Source organism: Zingiber officinale, chromosome 4B (assembly GCF_018446385.1).
Source record: "Zingiber officinale cultivar Zhangliang chromosome 4B, Zo_v1.1, whole genome shotgun sequence".
Taxonomy (NCBI): Eukaryota; Viridiplantae; Streptophyta; class Magnoliopsida; order Zingiberales; family Zingiberaceae; genus Zingiber; species Zingiber officinale.
The window spans coordinates 74,671,122-74,685,301 of NC_055993.1; the positions used below are offsets into that span (position 1 = coordinate 74,671,122).

Sequence of the window (14,180 nt, forward strand, 5' to 3'; positions counted from 1 at the left end):
CTTCGTCGCGGAGAGATGAGGATGGAGGCTGCTGCTTCACGAGAGGGGAGGAGGAGAAATTCCAAGGGGGAATGGAGCGTTCGCTGCTGCTTCGTGAGGGGGAGGAGAAGAGAGTTAAGGCACGCTGAGGATTTTGACGTGAGGGGAATGGGGCAGTCGCTGCTGCTTCGCGAGGGGGAGGAGAAGAGAGTTAGGGCACGCCGAGGATTTTGACGCGAGGGGAATGGGATCACGAATGAAGCGGAGAGAGAGGGCTGAGGTGGAGTTGACCACGTGGACTGCCAATTGGGTCATGGAGGATTGTCACGACAAGAATCGTTCCCCATTATAAAATTATAATTGCTATAACGTACTCGATCAACTCAAGATTTAAATGAAAAATTTAGATAATAGATAATAATACGAACAATACTAAATAATAGTATAAGATAATTGAATAATTATATACAACTAAACATTGAGATGAGACGTCCTTACCATTTAAAAAAAAAATCAAACTGGACTCCCCCATTTTACTTTTGCCCTAATATATTGAATAAAGAAAACTTTTTTTAATCTAAAATGTGATTATTTAATTTCTGAATAGAAAAGAATACAAAAGTAACTTTATTCAGGAAAAATATAAAAACCTTTTTTTTTTTATCATGGCACAATTGTTTTATAACCATAGAAGTAAATATGCAATGTTAGAAGTCAAAGGTCCTTTTACACTTAAATTCCTATGAATGGCTAACCCCCAAAATTTGAACACCTGAAACTCAAAAACTTCTAGTTCCTGCCAGTCTATCTAAGAAGAAATTAACATGGTGGAGAAAAATCTGTTGTGTGTTCTGATCTGTGCAATCAGATAAGCAATCTAGTATATCATCCACAGTTGAAGAACATGGCAGTATTACAAAATTTTAGGCCTTTAGATGTTGGATCTAAAAAACATGTTTACTTTTCAGATAAAATTAAACTTCAGGCCCGGAGGCAAATAAGTTGATTAGACCTCTACATACTCGAACAGATACTTGACACGCTTGAAGAATCTCCCCATCCACGTTCCACACACTTTCATTGTGAGATGAATCAAAGGTAAAGGCAGGGGTCTGCAAAGAATGCAAATATTCGATAGAGAATGCTGAAAAAAAAAAAGTACTAGCAACCCATGCATACCTTATGGTGTTCTACAAATTTGAAATCAAAAGGGTTAGAACCCCTTTGAAGTTTTAACAGATGCCTGCAGTAAACAATTCATTCGGTCAGCATGATCTTATTATATAACCAAACCCAAAATAAGTCATGAATTAGTTTATGAAATCAAATGCATTTGGATTTGATGACTGAACATCTGGGAAGAACAATTCCATATGAAGATAACAAGAATCTAGCTAATAGGTGCAGTAATTGTAGCAGCCATGAATGGGTAGTATACAGGCGCTAATCATGGTTGCCTGGCAGTTCTTGTTGCTGATGATAAATGCTGTGGAGTAGAAAAGTAAACCGACGCTGATATAATATTGTCTAGCTACTTAGAAAGTACAATGGAATGTATGTTGCATTACAATTACCTAAATGCAAATAATAAACAATCCAAACTGTATTTCTACAAGTCGGTGTCCCACTGGTTGAGCTTCATCTATAATAAGCAAACATCGAAAGGCCGTTTTTTCCCTTTTCAGTTCTGTTTACTTAAAAGAAATTATAGAAGGGAAAAGAAAGATAGAATAAAAAGAAGATAAAGGGAGAAATAACCTCCATAGCTAGAAAAGAGGCCATCAATCCATTGGTTCCCAGAGAAACCCCACAAAGGAGGATAAACTAAACAGAATCAACTCAAATATCATTCATGGATTATCTAACATATTACTACTGTTAGCTTTTGTAATCACTGCCTCTTTTATGAGCTTGATCCATTTGAAATCAACTACCTATTTGGAATACACCATAGGATTTATATAGTAGAAAAGAGAACACCTAACCAACAAAAAGTTGTGAATCTACAAATGAATTCTTGAAAAATTAGAAGTTTTATTTTTGGATCAAGATCTTCAGAATTTATTCCACCCGGAGACACCTGAATAAAGTGACGAATGATGTATAGCTAGGGAAAAACAAGGCTCAGCTTGTACACACAGCGCAAATGCAAGATCTTCAGATTGCCACTCAAGGTTGTGTTGTAGAACTATCAACAGTAAACCAAAATTATCTGATATCGCACTCCAAAAATAAATCCAATCTCTATAATTCCAAAGGCAAATCAACAAAAAAACTCTAGAAGTGGACAATTTAAAAGTGATAAGCATTCATATTATATATTTATTGGGCCACATATAAAAATGAAATTTTGGCAAAAAGGATTGTCAGGAATATGAAAGAATCATAGGTGCCTTGTTCTACTAGTTCCACAAACTCATGAATTATATTGATCAAAACAAGGGATCCCCATCTCCAACTAGTCAAGTATACTTCCCTAAAGAAAACTAAGCCATCTAAGGGTAAACTATGTGTGAACTACCTTATCATCTGATTGTATAATGTGATCATCAGATTCACCATTCATCCTTTTTAGAACAAAAGAGAATTAGGTACCCTCGTGTAATCACCTCTCACTTTCATCAAATAAGGTCTTGGACAAACCTTACTGGTTCCAAGCCTATTTCTGGTCTCATTTTACAAGCTCTTTTAGTTAGTTGAAGCTTCATTACTTTGCTTTAGCCAGTGAATAACCTCATGAACATCAAAGAATCTGAGAATAAAGTGTTGCGATAGGCTTAAAACAATATGCATAATAAGGAAAAAAAGTTTAAAATGTATTATGAAGATTTTGTTAAGGGACATAATTTGGACGAAAGTGTATATGCCGAAGTTTGTGGGGCACCAAAATGAAACTAAGCAAATGGTCAATTAAGCGATCGACAAGAAAATTATATGAACATTTAAATAATTGCCAGACTATTCAGTTATGCACGAACAAAATAAACACTGTCACATATATTAGTATTAACTATTTAAATAGTATCTTCCCATTATATTCTATATTCTATGCAGCTATATCATTAATAATGTTCAAATCTCTTAAATCATTGTATTAAATTCTAAATAGAATTTCCTTCGTATAACTTCATTACATCTTCAACTCCATATGATTCAACTTATCAAACTATATGTTGGAAATCCTGTCATCATTAAAATCAAAGATATACAAATCAAGAAAAATAGGAAAGGATCATTTGTCAATTATTAGCTTTAATTAGTTTCCTTATTATTTAATTTCCTTTTCATTAGTTTCCTTTCTATTATAAATTCTCTCTATAAACAAGAGAGTCGTGTACCTATTCTTTTGTATAAGAAATTATTTCTTTCTCATTTTCTAAGTTGGTATCAGAGCTATGTCAGAAGTCACGTCCGAAACCACTACAATCCCTGCCACTATGGTAAAACCTTCTGAGATCCTGCAACACCATTCTAACTCTCATTCAGTCCAAATCACCAGCATCAGCCTAAATGGTGACAACTTCCTCCGGTGGTCGCAATCTGTCCAAATGTATATCCGTGGGCAAGGAAAAATCAATTATATCACGGGTGACAAGAAGGCTCCTACTCTTAATGATCCGCTGTATGCCATATTGGATACTGAAAACTCCATGGTCATGACATGGCTAGTCAACTCCATGTAGGAGGATATAAGTACCAATTACATGTGTTATCCTACTGCAAAAGAAGCCGACTCATATCCCTTCAACAAAGAGCGGATGGATCAACTCTTGAAGTTGATAAAATCCAACTTCTCATCTCGTATTCCTAGTGATTCCTTGGCACCAACAGGTAGCAATCCTAAAGCTCTCCACATGTCTTAAGCTCTCTCCTGTTTAAACTCCTCTCCGTGGATCATAGATTCTAAAGCCACAGACCATATCTCTAGTTGCTCTCACTTATTTGATACTTATTCCCCTTGTTCTGGAAACGAGAAAATTAGAATTGTCGATGGTAGTTTTTCACCTATTGCAAGAAAAGGACTTATCAAACTGACCGAACAATTTCATCTCAATTCTGTTATTCATGTTCCTAAATTAGCGTGCAACCTTTTGTCTGTTAGTAAACTATCTAAAGATTCTAATTGTCGTATTATATTTTTTTGAATCACATTGTGAATTTCAGGACCAGAACTTGGGGATGATGATTGGGCATGCTAGGATGATTGAAGGTCTCTACTACTTGGATGAAATACTTGTTAGTAATAAAAAAGCTCAGAGCCTTAACAGTATTAGTTTAAATTCAGTTCGAGAAAAAATAATGCTATGGCACTATAGATTAGGACATCCTAGCTTTCCTTATCTAAAAATCATATTTCCAGAATTATTTAAAGGCATTGATTATTCTTCTTTACATTGTGAAACTCGTCTTTTTGCAAAATTTCATCATTGAACTTATTTGCCAAAAAATTACCAAGCCTCCAAACCTTTTTACTTGATTCATAGTGATGTTTGGGGCCCATCTAAAATTACTACTCTTTCTGAAAAAAAATGGTTTGTAACATTTATTGATGACCATACACGTTTATGTTGAATTTATCTAATGAATAAAAAATCGGAAGTGAGAAATGTGTTCAAAAATTTTTACACTATGATTGAAAACCAATTTCAAACCAAAATTTGTATTTTACATTCTGACAATAGAACAGAATATTTTAATGAGCACTTAGGGTGATTTTTTTGAATGAAAAAGGTATTTTTCATCAATCCACTTGCCGAGATACCCCTCGACAAAATGGCATTACAGAAAGAAAAAATAAACATTTACTTGAAGTAGCACGTGCCATAGTGTTTTATATGAATGTTCCTAAGTATTTATGGGGTGAAGTAATTTTAACAGCCTCTTATTTGATAAATAGGATGCCTACTAAGGTGTTAGAGTACAAAACACCTCTTGATTGTCTTAAAATTTTTTTTTTCTGAAATTAGATTGTTTTCTGATTTGTCTATCAAAGTTTTTGGATGTACTGTCTATGTTCATGTTCCATGTCAATTTCGTTCAAAACTTGAACCACGTGCTATAAAATATGTATTCTTGGGTTATTCGTCAAACAAAAAGGGGTATAAATGTTTCGATCCTCAAAAACAAAAAAAAAAAAATTATGAGCATGGATGTCTGTTTTAGAAACAAAACCCTATATTTCTAAAAATTCACTTCAAGAGACAACAAGTGAAGAAAAAGATAATTTTTTGGACATTTCTAGCCCACTTCCTAATATCATTTTTCCCGACAATCTTGAAAATAATCACCCACTTCTAGTGCCTAGTGTTGGAAACTCTCGATCAGGGGGAGAAATACTATAAACTAATCGTCGTGATCTGAATTTTGAGCTTCAGGTTTATACTAGGAAGAGATTTCATCTAAGGAATAAAGACTCGAATGTCAAGCCTGCACAACACCCGTCTGAAAAACTGAGCTCTGGCTTCGAAATTTCAGGTAACCCTATCACAAGTCCAACTTTGATTCCTCTTATTGTGTCTAATTCTTCACCTACTATTCCCGATCTTGATGTTCCTATTGCAATTAGAAAAGGTGTTCGAAATTAAACTAATCATCCTATTGCAAATTATCTTTCATACCAAAGACTGTCAAAAAACTATAAAGCTTTCACTTCTAGGATTTTACACTTGTTTGTTCCAAGGAATAGACAGGAAACGTTGGATTATCCGAGTTGGAATTTAGCAGTCATGGAAGAGATGAATGCTCTAAGGAGAAGTGACACTTGGGAGATAGTTGATATACCCAAAGGCAAGAAACGAGTTGGGTGTAAATGGGTGTTTACAATAAAATGTAAAGTTGATGGAAGCATTGAAAGATACAAGGCTACATTGGTGGCTAAAGGCTTAACTCAAACTTATGGGATTGACTATAAGAGACCTTTGCTCCAGTTGCTAAGATAAACTCCATCAGAATTGAATTCTTATCTCTTGCAGTAAATTCAGATTGAAATCTACATCAACTTGACATTAAAAATGCATTTCTCAATGGTGATCTAAAAGAGGTGTTCATGAGTCTACCGCCAGGATTTGAGAAGGGACTTGGTAGTGAAAAAGTGTGCAAATTAAACAAGGCATTATATGGACTCAAATAGTCACCAAGAGCATGGATTGAACGATTTGGAATGACTGTTATTAGTTATGATTTTTTGCAGAGTCAAGCATATCACACTATTTTATAAACATTCAAAAAGGGGTAAAGTTGTTGTTTTAATTGTTTACGTTGATGACATTATCTTAACCGATGATGATGAAACAGAATTAGCATACCTAAAGAGGAAACTCGCAAAAGAGTTTCAAATTAAAGATCTAGGAGCCCTCAAGTATTTCCTCGGAATGGAATTTGCAAGGTCTAAGAAGGTATATTTGTTAATCAAAGAAAATATATTCTTGATCTCCTTGGAGAAATAGGTTTGCTGGGGTGTAAAATGGTTGAGACTCCAATTGAGCCTAACTTGAAGTTACAAGCTGCTAGGGCTGAAGAAGTAAAGAACAGAGACCTTTATGAAAGACTCGTAGGAAAATTGATTTACTTGTCTCGTACGCGGTCTGATATCGCTTTCGTAGTTAGCATGGTAAGTCAATTCATGCACTCACCAGGAGTAGAACATTTCGAGGTCGTTTATAGGATATTGAGATATTTGAAAGGAACTCCAGGAATAGGTTTATTATTCAAGAAACATGACATCTTCAAGTCGAAGTCTACACAGATGCAGACTGGGCAGGGAGTGTTATAGATAGGAGATCAACATCAGAACTTGTTGGTGGGAACCTAGTTACGTGGCGAAGTAAAAAACAAAATGTGGTAGCCAAAAGTAGTGCTGAAGCAGAATTCAGAGCTATTGCCCATGGAATCTGAGGTAATGTGGATCAAAAGAATTCTTGAGGAATTGAGGCTTTCTTACTCAACTCCTATAAAGGTTTATTGTGACAACAAAACTGCTATTTCCATAGCTCATAATCCTGTTCTTCATGATCGCACAAAGCATATAGAGGTGGATAAACATTTCATCAAAGAGAAAATCAACACCGGAATAATATGCATGACATATCTTCCAACAAATGAACAATTAGCTAATGTATTAACGAAGGGACTACACAAGAAACAATTTGATAAGCTGACTAGCAAGCTGGCTATAGAAGATATCTACAAACCATCTTGAGGGGGAGTGTTGGATATCCTGTCATCATTAAAATCAAAGATATATAAATCAGGAAAAATAGGAAAGGATCAATTGTCAATTATTATCTTTAATTAGCTTTAATTAGTTTCCTTATTATTTAATTTCCTTTTCATTAGTTTCCTTTCTATTGTAAATTCTCTCTATAAACAAGAGAGTCGTGTACCTATTTTTTTTATAAGAAATTATTTCTTCCTCATTTTCTAAGTCTATATAAATAATCTAATAGTTGTATTGAATATTATTAATATCATATTCACCTATTTTATATTATTTTATCATAACTGAAGGTGCCCCTAAATGTTTTGAGTTAAATAGTCTCTTTTTTAGAAACCACACGTCCTTTTTCATGTTGTTTCCAAACTACCCAACATTCTGATCCATTAAACATTATAAGTCATATCATTGTCTTAAAAATTGGGTTAATAGATTAATATAACACAACTTTCTAACATTTTCTCAAATCTAGCATAACGTCCATAATTTGTGTCAAAATCTAAAACCTATTAGTTTTCTCATCCATCCATCATTAAAACACCAATGTGACATCCATGTGACATGCCAACTTAGCAAAATACAATGTGGATGCTTGGAATGGATAAATGACTCAATCGTATGAACATCTTCTCCTTGGCCAATGATTCAACATCAGCGTATAGCAGTGCAACAACCTTTTTCATTGCTATATCAATCATCATCATTAATCCATACTGGTATAATATCACATGGATGCCACATCACCGTTTTAACTTTTAACAATGAATTGACAAAAAATTAACAGGTTCTAAATTTTAACACGAATTATGAATGTTATGTTAGATTTTTTTTAAAAAATGAAAGGATTTACTATATTTGAGAAAACCTCAATGGGTGTGTTATTTCAGTCTATTAAATGTATAAAATTTTCCTTTAATCAGATTGACTCATCATCATCATCATCATCATCATCATCATTGCAAAAGCTCCATTTCCAACAACCCATTCTTTATCCTATTAAAGATATCTTTATTAATATTGTCTTTCTGTTAAATGCCTATAGGAATTTCATGTCCATTTAATTTAATTATTCTATACATTCCTTTCCTTATTATTGAAGAAACTTGGTATATTTATGAAGATGTAGCATTGACAGTGCTAGAGTAGTTATTGGCTCTACCCATAATCAAATGCTAGAACTAGATTAAGAAGCTTTGTTGTAAGAGAGAAAAATCAAATATGGCTATTGCAGAATGATAGTCTGGAATTTGTGATAACAAAGGGTCAAAAGATGCTTTGTGTTGATGAATGGAGAAACAGAGGTAGTTCCAACCATGCACACAATAATTCTAGTTGGGAGTTACACTTAAGTTCACATTAACCAACCCAAAGATCATGGTAATGCAAATAGCCTTCAGTACTCTGAAGTTCCTCAAAGTGCTATAAAAGATAATAAATTTTGCTTCCTAGTAATAATACGCTTTTGTAAAAGGAATGAATAATTCTTTTTGGATACTACACTTACCTGACTCATCATAATATGTGTTTCTGTCTTGATATTGACATTATATACACAAACTACATTTTAGGGCTGTTTAAATTCGCAAGTACCAACATACAATTTGTTAGAAATAATAGAATTTAATTGCCAAGTATTTAGGAAAAATAATTTTAAATTACCAAATCTTTGTTTTAGCTAGTCATTAGGAGAAATAGTTATTTTTTATTCCTAGGATTATAATGCTATGGTGATATGCACAACTTAAATTACAGAGATTAAGAGAGAGAGAGAGAGAGAGAGAGAGAGAGAGAAGGGAGTTTTTTAAAATGGGGTTATTAAAAGTTCTCTTTATCGTCTAGGATGACATCCTTTTCTCCACCCTTACTACAAGGGCAGCTAAAGTAACTATTAGGGTGCGTTTGGTTTAAGTTATTATATATAACATCTGTTATGGAATAAAACATAACCTAATGTTGTTTAGTTCAACCCTAGGTAATACTATAACCTAATTTAATATTTACTATATTACCCTTGGTTCAATCCTAAACACTTTTATCACTAAACCAATTTGATATTTGATTAATTTTTTTAATCAATTAACTAAAGTTTAAATTAATTTAAATTAATCTTAAACACTTTTTTAATCAATTTGATATTAACTAATGCTATAACCCAATTTGATATTACCCTTGGTTTTGCCTCTCGTCCATGTCCTCTCCGCAAGCATAACCCAGCGCGCCAAGCCGCGTCCCCTCCTACCTCTTGCCATCCGCATCCCCTCCACAAGTAGAACCCAGCGGCCCCTCGTCGCCCAGGTTAGCAAACTGCTTGGTCGAGATCGTGGTGACTGACGACTAGGACGAGGAGGGAGAAGCCGAAGTCGAAAGATATCCCTCTCCACCATTCGACGTCGCTGCCACCATCTCCCCTGGAGTGCCTCCTCCTCCGTTGCTGTCGTCTCCACCTCCCGCCATGAACCTACGCTGTCTGTGCAGAACGCACTAGGGGAGGCAGATCATGGGGGAGATTTCTGGTTTGTGGAGGGTAATTTGGGAAAAAAATTATTAATCGGGGAATTGTGAAAAACCTTACGCTTCCAAGGTTTTTTGATTTCGGGTTATATTCTCCAATTGCTGACATGGCCGGAATCACTAATTATTGGGAATCACTCATTACCTAAATTAGATAAGGTTTTTGTTGATAACCTATCAAGCTTATCAACGATAACCTCCAACCAAGCACCCCCTTACTACTATCAAATAGGAGCAATTCCAAACTTTCTCAAGAAGTTCTCCAATTCATCAAATTTTGCTAAAACTACCTAAGCTTATATATTTGTTTTAGTGGTAAACCATTAGACTCCTTGAATACTTAATTTTTGTGCACTTCCACATATAACAAATAATCACCAATTATTATCTACCCTCTATCTTTCCAATTTACCACCTCTCTATTGTTAATGGGTCACACATACCCGTCAAAGCTTTGGCAAGGTTCCTTAAGTAACTTCTCATTAGGATTAATAGTCTATTTTCTAAATTTTTCCATGAATATATTATTCACTAGTTCTCTTACCAAATCCTAAAATTGTTGTGTAACTTTCCACCTACTTTTTTGTGTTTTTCAGGATCTATGAATACAAAAGCTGATTGGAGGTCATGAATTTGAGAGAGTCTACTATTTGAATGAATACCTCCCTGATAGTGGTCTTCTTACCACAAAGATGGCAAAGATCACTCCATCAATGACGTTGTGTCTCAGTCTTCCTTCTATGTCAAAAATTAGAACTTTTATCAATATTCCACCCTCCTTAACTAAGTTTCATTATGAAGCATGTGAGTTGGGTACTTGGGTAAGTATCATCATATGCATCATTTCCTTTTAGTACTCATGAAAGTTAATATTCACTTTTTAGTCTTGTTCATTCTAACATATGGGGATCCTAGTTCTATATCTAGCATTGCTGAATTTTATTATTTTTAACCATGATTGCAAGTATGACATTACTTGCTCACAACTCAATCTGAGGCTCTTGATATATTAAAAAAATAATGAAATATAAACACAATTCTCTACTTCCAACAAAATTGTGTATAAATTTACTAAACCAAGGCATATCAAGCTTTAATCTTTTGTATGCTTCACAAGGCATAATTCACCAAACCATTTGTGCCGATTCATCTCAACAAAATGGAATTGCTAAATGTAAGGGTTGACATTGCATGCACCATATTGTCTCATATGTGTATGTCAAGCAATATCATAGAGAGACGATACTCAACTCTTATCATCTTATAAATCATGTACCTTCATTTTGTACTCAACAACAAAACCCTTCTCATGTCTTTGTTCCAACCAAATTGCTAGTTTTTTTACCGTTAAAAGTTTTTTGTTATTGCATTTTGTTCATCTTTTAGAATGTGGACATGAAAAACTTTGCCCTACAGCTACTTGATATATCTTTCTTGGATACTCTCGCACTAAAGAGGGCTATAGATGGTTTGACCCAATGTCGCATTGCTTTCTATATTTTTGTTGACACAACTTTGTCCTAAAACTATCCTATATTTTTTAAATTCTTCAACATCACCTTGTGAAACCATACCACTATGACCACCAACCATATTCACACCCCATCATAACCATTCAACAAACTCATCCATTACAAGCATATCGACAACGTGCAGAGGCATCCTTGTATTCTCAAGCCATTTTAACAACTTCACTAGCTCAAGGCATCCTCATATTCTCCACCACCAAAAATTGACTTAACTATTTCTTAGCAGAAACGTAAACGTACTACCATTATATATCTTATTACAAAGTTAATCCCCTCCAAACTTTTACTTCATTTTTCATGAGTTTGTCATGTCCTTAACATTGTGAAAATTGCCAAGTCATATCATGAAGCTCTTAGCTAACATTGGAAACAAGGAACGGATGAGATGTTTGTTCTTCCATCACAAGGGACATAGGAAGTCATCCATCCTCCTGTCGATGCTCGCATTATATCTTGTTGATAGGTATTCATAATCAAATATTTTCCTAATGATTAGATTGCTATAAATCAATATCAATTGCTTAGGGATACACAAACACATGTAGACTACTTTAAGATATTCTCACCCATAGCTTGTCTGGGCTCACAGTTTGTATACTATATTTCTGGTGATTAATCAAGGTTAGCAAATGCTTTAGATGAGTGTCAAGAGTTTCTTTCTCTGTGACATTCTTTCTGAAAAAGTATATATGGAGTAAACCGCAAGTTATGTTGCTCAAAGGAGATTAAAACATGTAGGCTAAAAAAGACAATTTAATGTAGTTAGAAAAGTTCTGCCAAGAAGTTATGCAACTTGGACTCAAGCGTATCAAAGTAGACCATTCAATTTTTGTTTAATGCAACACTTCTATTCTAATTTTGGTTATGTTGATAACATATTTATAACAAGAAATGATGTAGAAGGTATGCTACAAGTCAAAACTATAACTATCTTTAAAAAAAATGTTATTAAAGGTTTGGGATGACTATGCTATTTTTTTGGAGTCAAAATTGCTTATATAGCTCTGAAGAAATCCCAAAGAAAATAAGTGATGATCTCTTACAAGAAATTAAAATGCTTAAGCGCAATCCTACAGAAACTTCAATTATCCAAAATCATAATCTACGGTCAGAAAATAATAACTTTGAAGACCCTTCTCGTTTCAATTATCCAAAATAATAATCTGTGGAAAATAATAAATTGAAGACCTTTCCCGTTTCAATTATCCAAAATCATAATTTATGGTAAAAAAATAAAAACTTTGAAGATCCTTCCCATAATTGAAGACTAGTAGTAGGTAAACTCATTTATAACATAGTTACTAGTTACTAGACAAAACTTATCCTTTGCAATTGGAAATGCATATCAATTCATGAATCATCCTGAAAAGTGTCATTAGGAGGCAATTTTAAGAGTATTTCAAAATCAAAGGATCAAGAAAGTCTTACTATACAAGAAGAACAGGCACCTAAATGTTAATGGCTTCTCAGTTGTTAATTATGCTAGATTAAAAATTAGTAGAAGATCAATCTCAAGATTCTGCATATATATTGGAGGTAATCTTGTAACTTAGAAAAGAAAAACGTGGTAGCACAATGTAGTGTCCAACTAGAGCACAGAACAATGACACATGCAACCTGAGATGGTGTGCGCAAATCCTTTCATGAAAGTCTTATCTTAAGCATCATTGGATCAATGAATATGTATTGTGACAATCAGGTCACTATCAACATGGCAAATAATTCAATATTTCAAAAGCACACAAAACACATCAAAGTAGATTGTCACTTCATATAGCACACCACACACTTCTTTCAATGGACACCCAGCAAACATTTTTACCAAACCTCTTTATACTACTCAAGTTTTATCTTTATGTGACAACGTGTGCATAATAGGTACTATGCTAGCTTAAGGATTGTTAGAAATAATAAATTCTAATTACTGAATATTTAGGAAGAATAGTTTAAATTAGCAACGCTTTGTTTTACTTACTTTTTAGGAGAAATAGCTAGTTTTGATATGTGATTGCAATTCCTTTTATGATATATAAAATAGAATATTATTCTCAACTCTACAAATTCAATCGGGTATTAGGGGGATTGGGTCAAAAAAAAATAATGATGGTTTGGTTAGCGAGGATAGTTTTAAATGTGACTTCAGTTGGCATGGGAGAAACATCTTGTTTTGCTAGCCAACTAGAACTAATGTTGTTTCAATACAAGACAAGATGCAACAAGGGCTTATATTGTTTTGCGATGTGGTGAGAGCTTCTTCTGCCTGAGTTGTATCTTCTTCTGCCTATTAGAGACATGACACTTTATCCCACAAATACAGGTAGCAAAAGCACCTCTTCTTATTTCTTTGAGACGTGAACAACAAGAATCATCTCCCTTTCCTTCTTAGAGGCAACGACAACAGCTTTTATTCAAGATGTGATGGATAATGACAACAACAATAAGCTCCTGATCTTCTTCCTTCCTCTAACTACTCCATTTTCTGTTGCTACAACACCATATTGGTACGCCTTGAGCACCATTGGCACCATTTCAGTATGCCATCGATGCCATCAACACCATCTCACTTCAAGTAAAAAATCAAAACGCATACATGGAACAACGCTTAAAACCTTGAGGACAAGTAGCCCGCCCGGTTCAGGTTGGGATGGTAACAAAATTGTAGGTACAAAATTTGTCATGACTGTACAAGATGTGAACATTGAGGAATATCATATTAGGCAACTTAACTAAGGGAACTGGCATGGTCTCTTTGGTGACAATAGAAAAGCATTCTATGAAATATTCTTTCACGCCACTCCTTTTAAGGAAGAAAGTTCTTCCCTATATATATTTCTTAAAGTTAATCTCTGCATGTTTATTCTCAACTCAGCCACTTGATTAAGATTCTGATCAATATTTAACCCTTTTTTGTTTCACAAAAATATCCACTTGCCTCCATTTTAATGAAA

The 14,180-nt window shown here is 34.3% G+C and overlaps 1 protein-coding gene across 2 annotated transcripts in view; it reads right to left on the reverse strand.

Moving 5' to 3' along the window:
* Positions 1-821: 821 nt before the first annotated feature.
* The window catches only part of LOC121975158 (ceramide kinase-like), a 33,747-nt gene continuing 20,388 nt past the window's right edge, over positions 822-14,180 (reverse strand). For both annotated transcript variants that reach the window (XM_042526607.1, XM_042526608.1), the window contains 2 exons: positions 1,159-1,222; positions 822-1,091 (listed from right to left, as the gene is read on the reverse strand). In XM_042526607.1, coding sequence (XP_042382541.1) covers positions 954-1,091; positions 1,159-1,222 — 202 coding nt within the window. In that variant the 3' untranslated portion in view covers positions 822-953. The remainder of the gene's footprint in view (positions 1,092-1,158; positions 1,223-14,180) is intronic.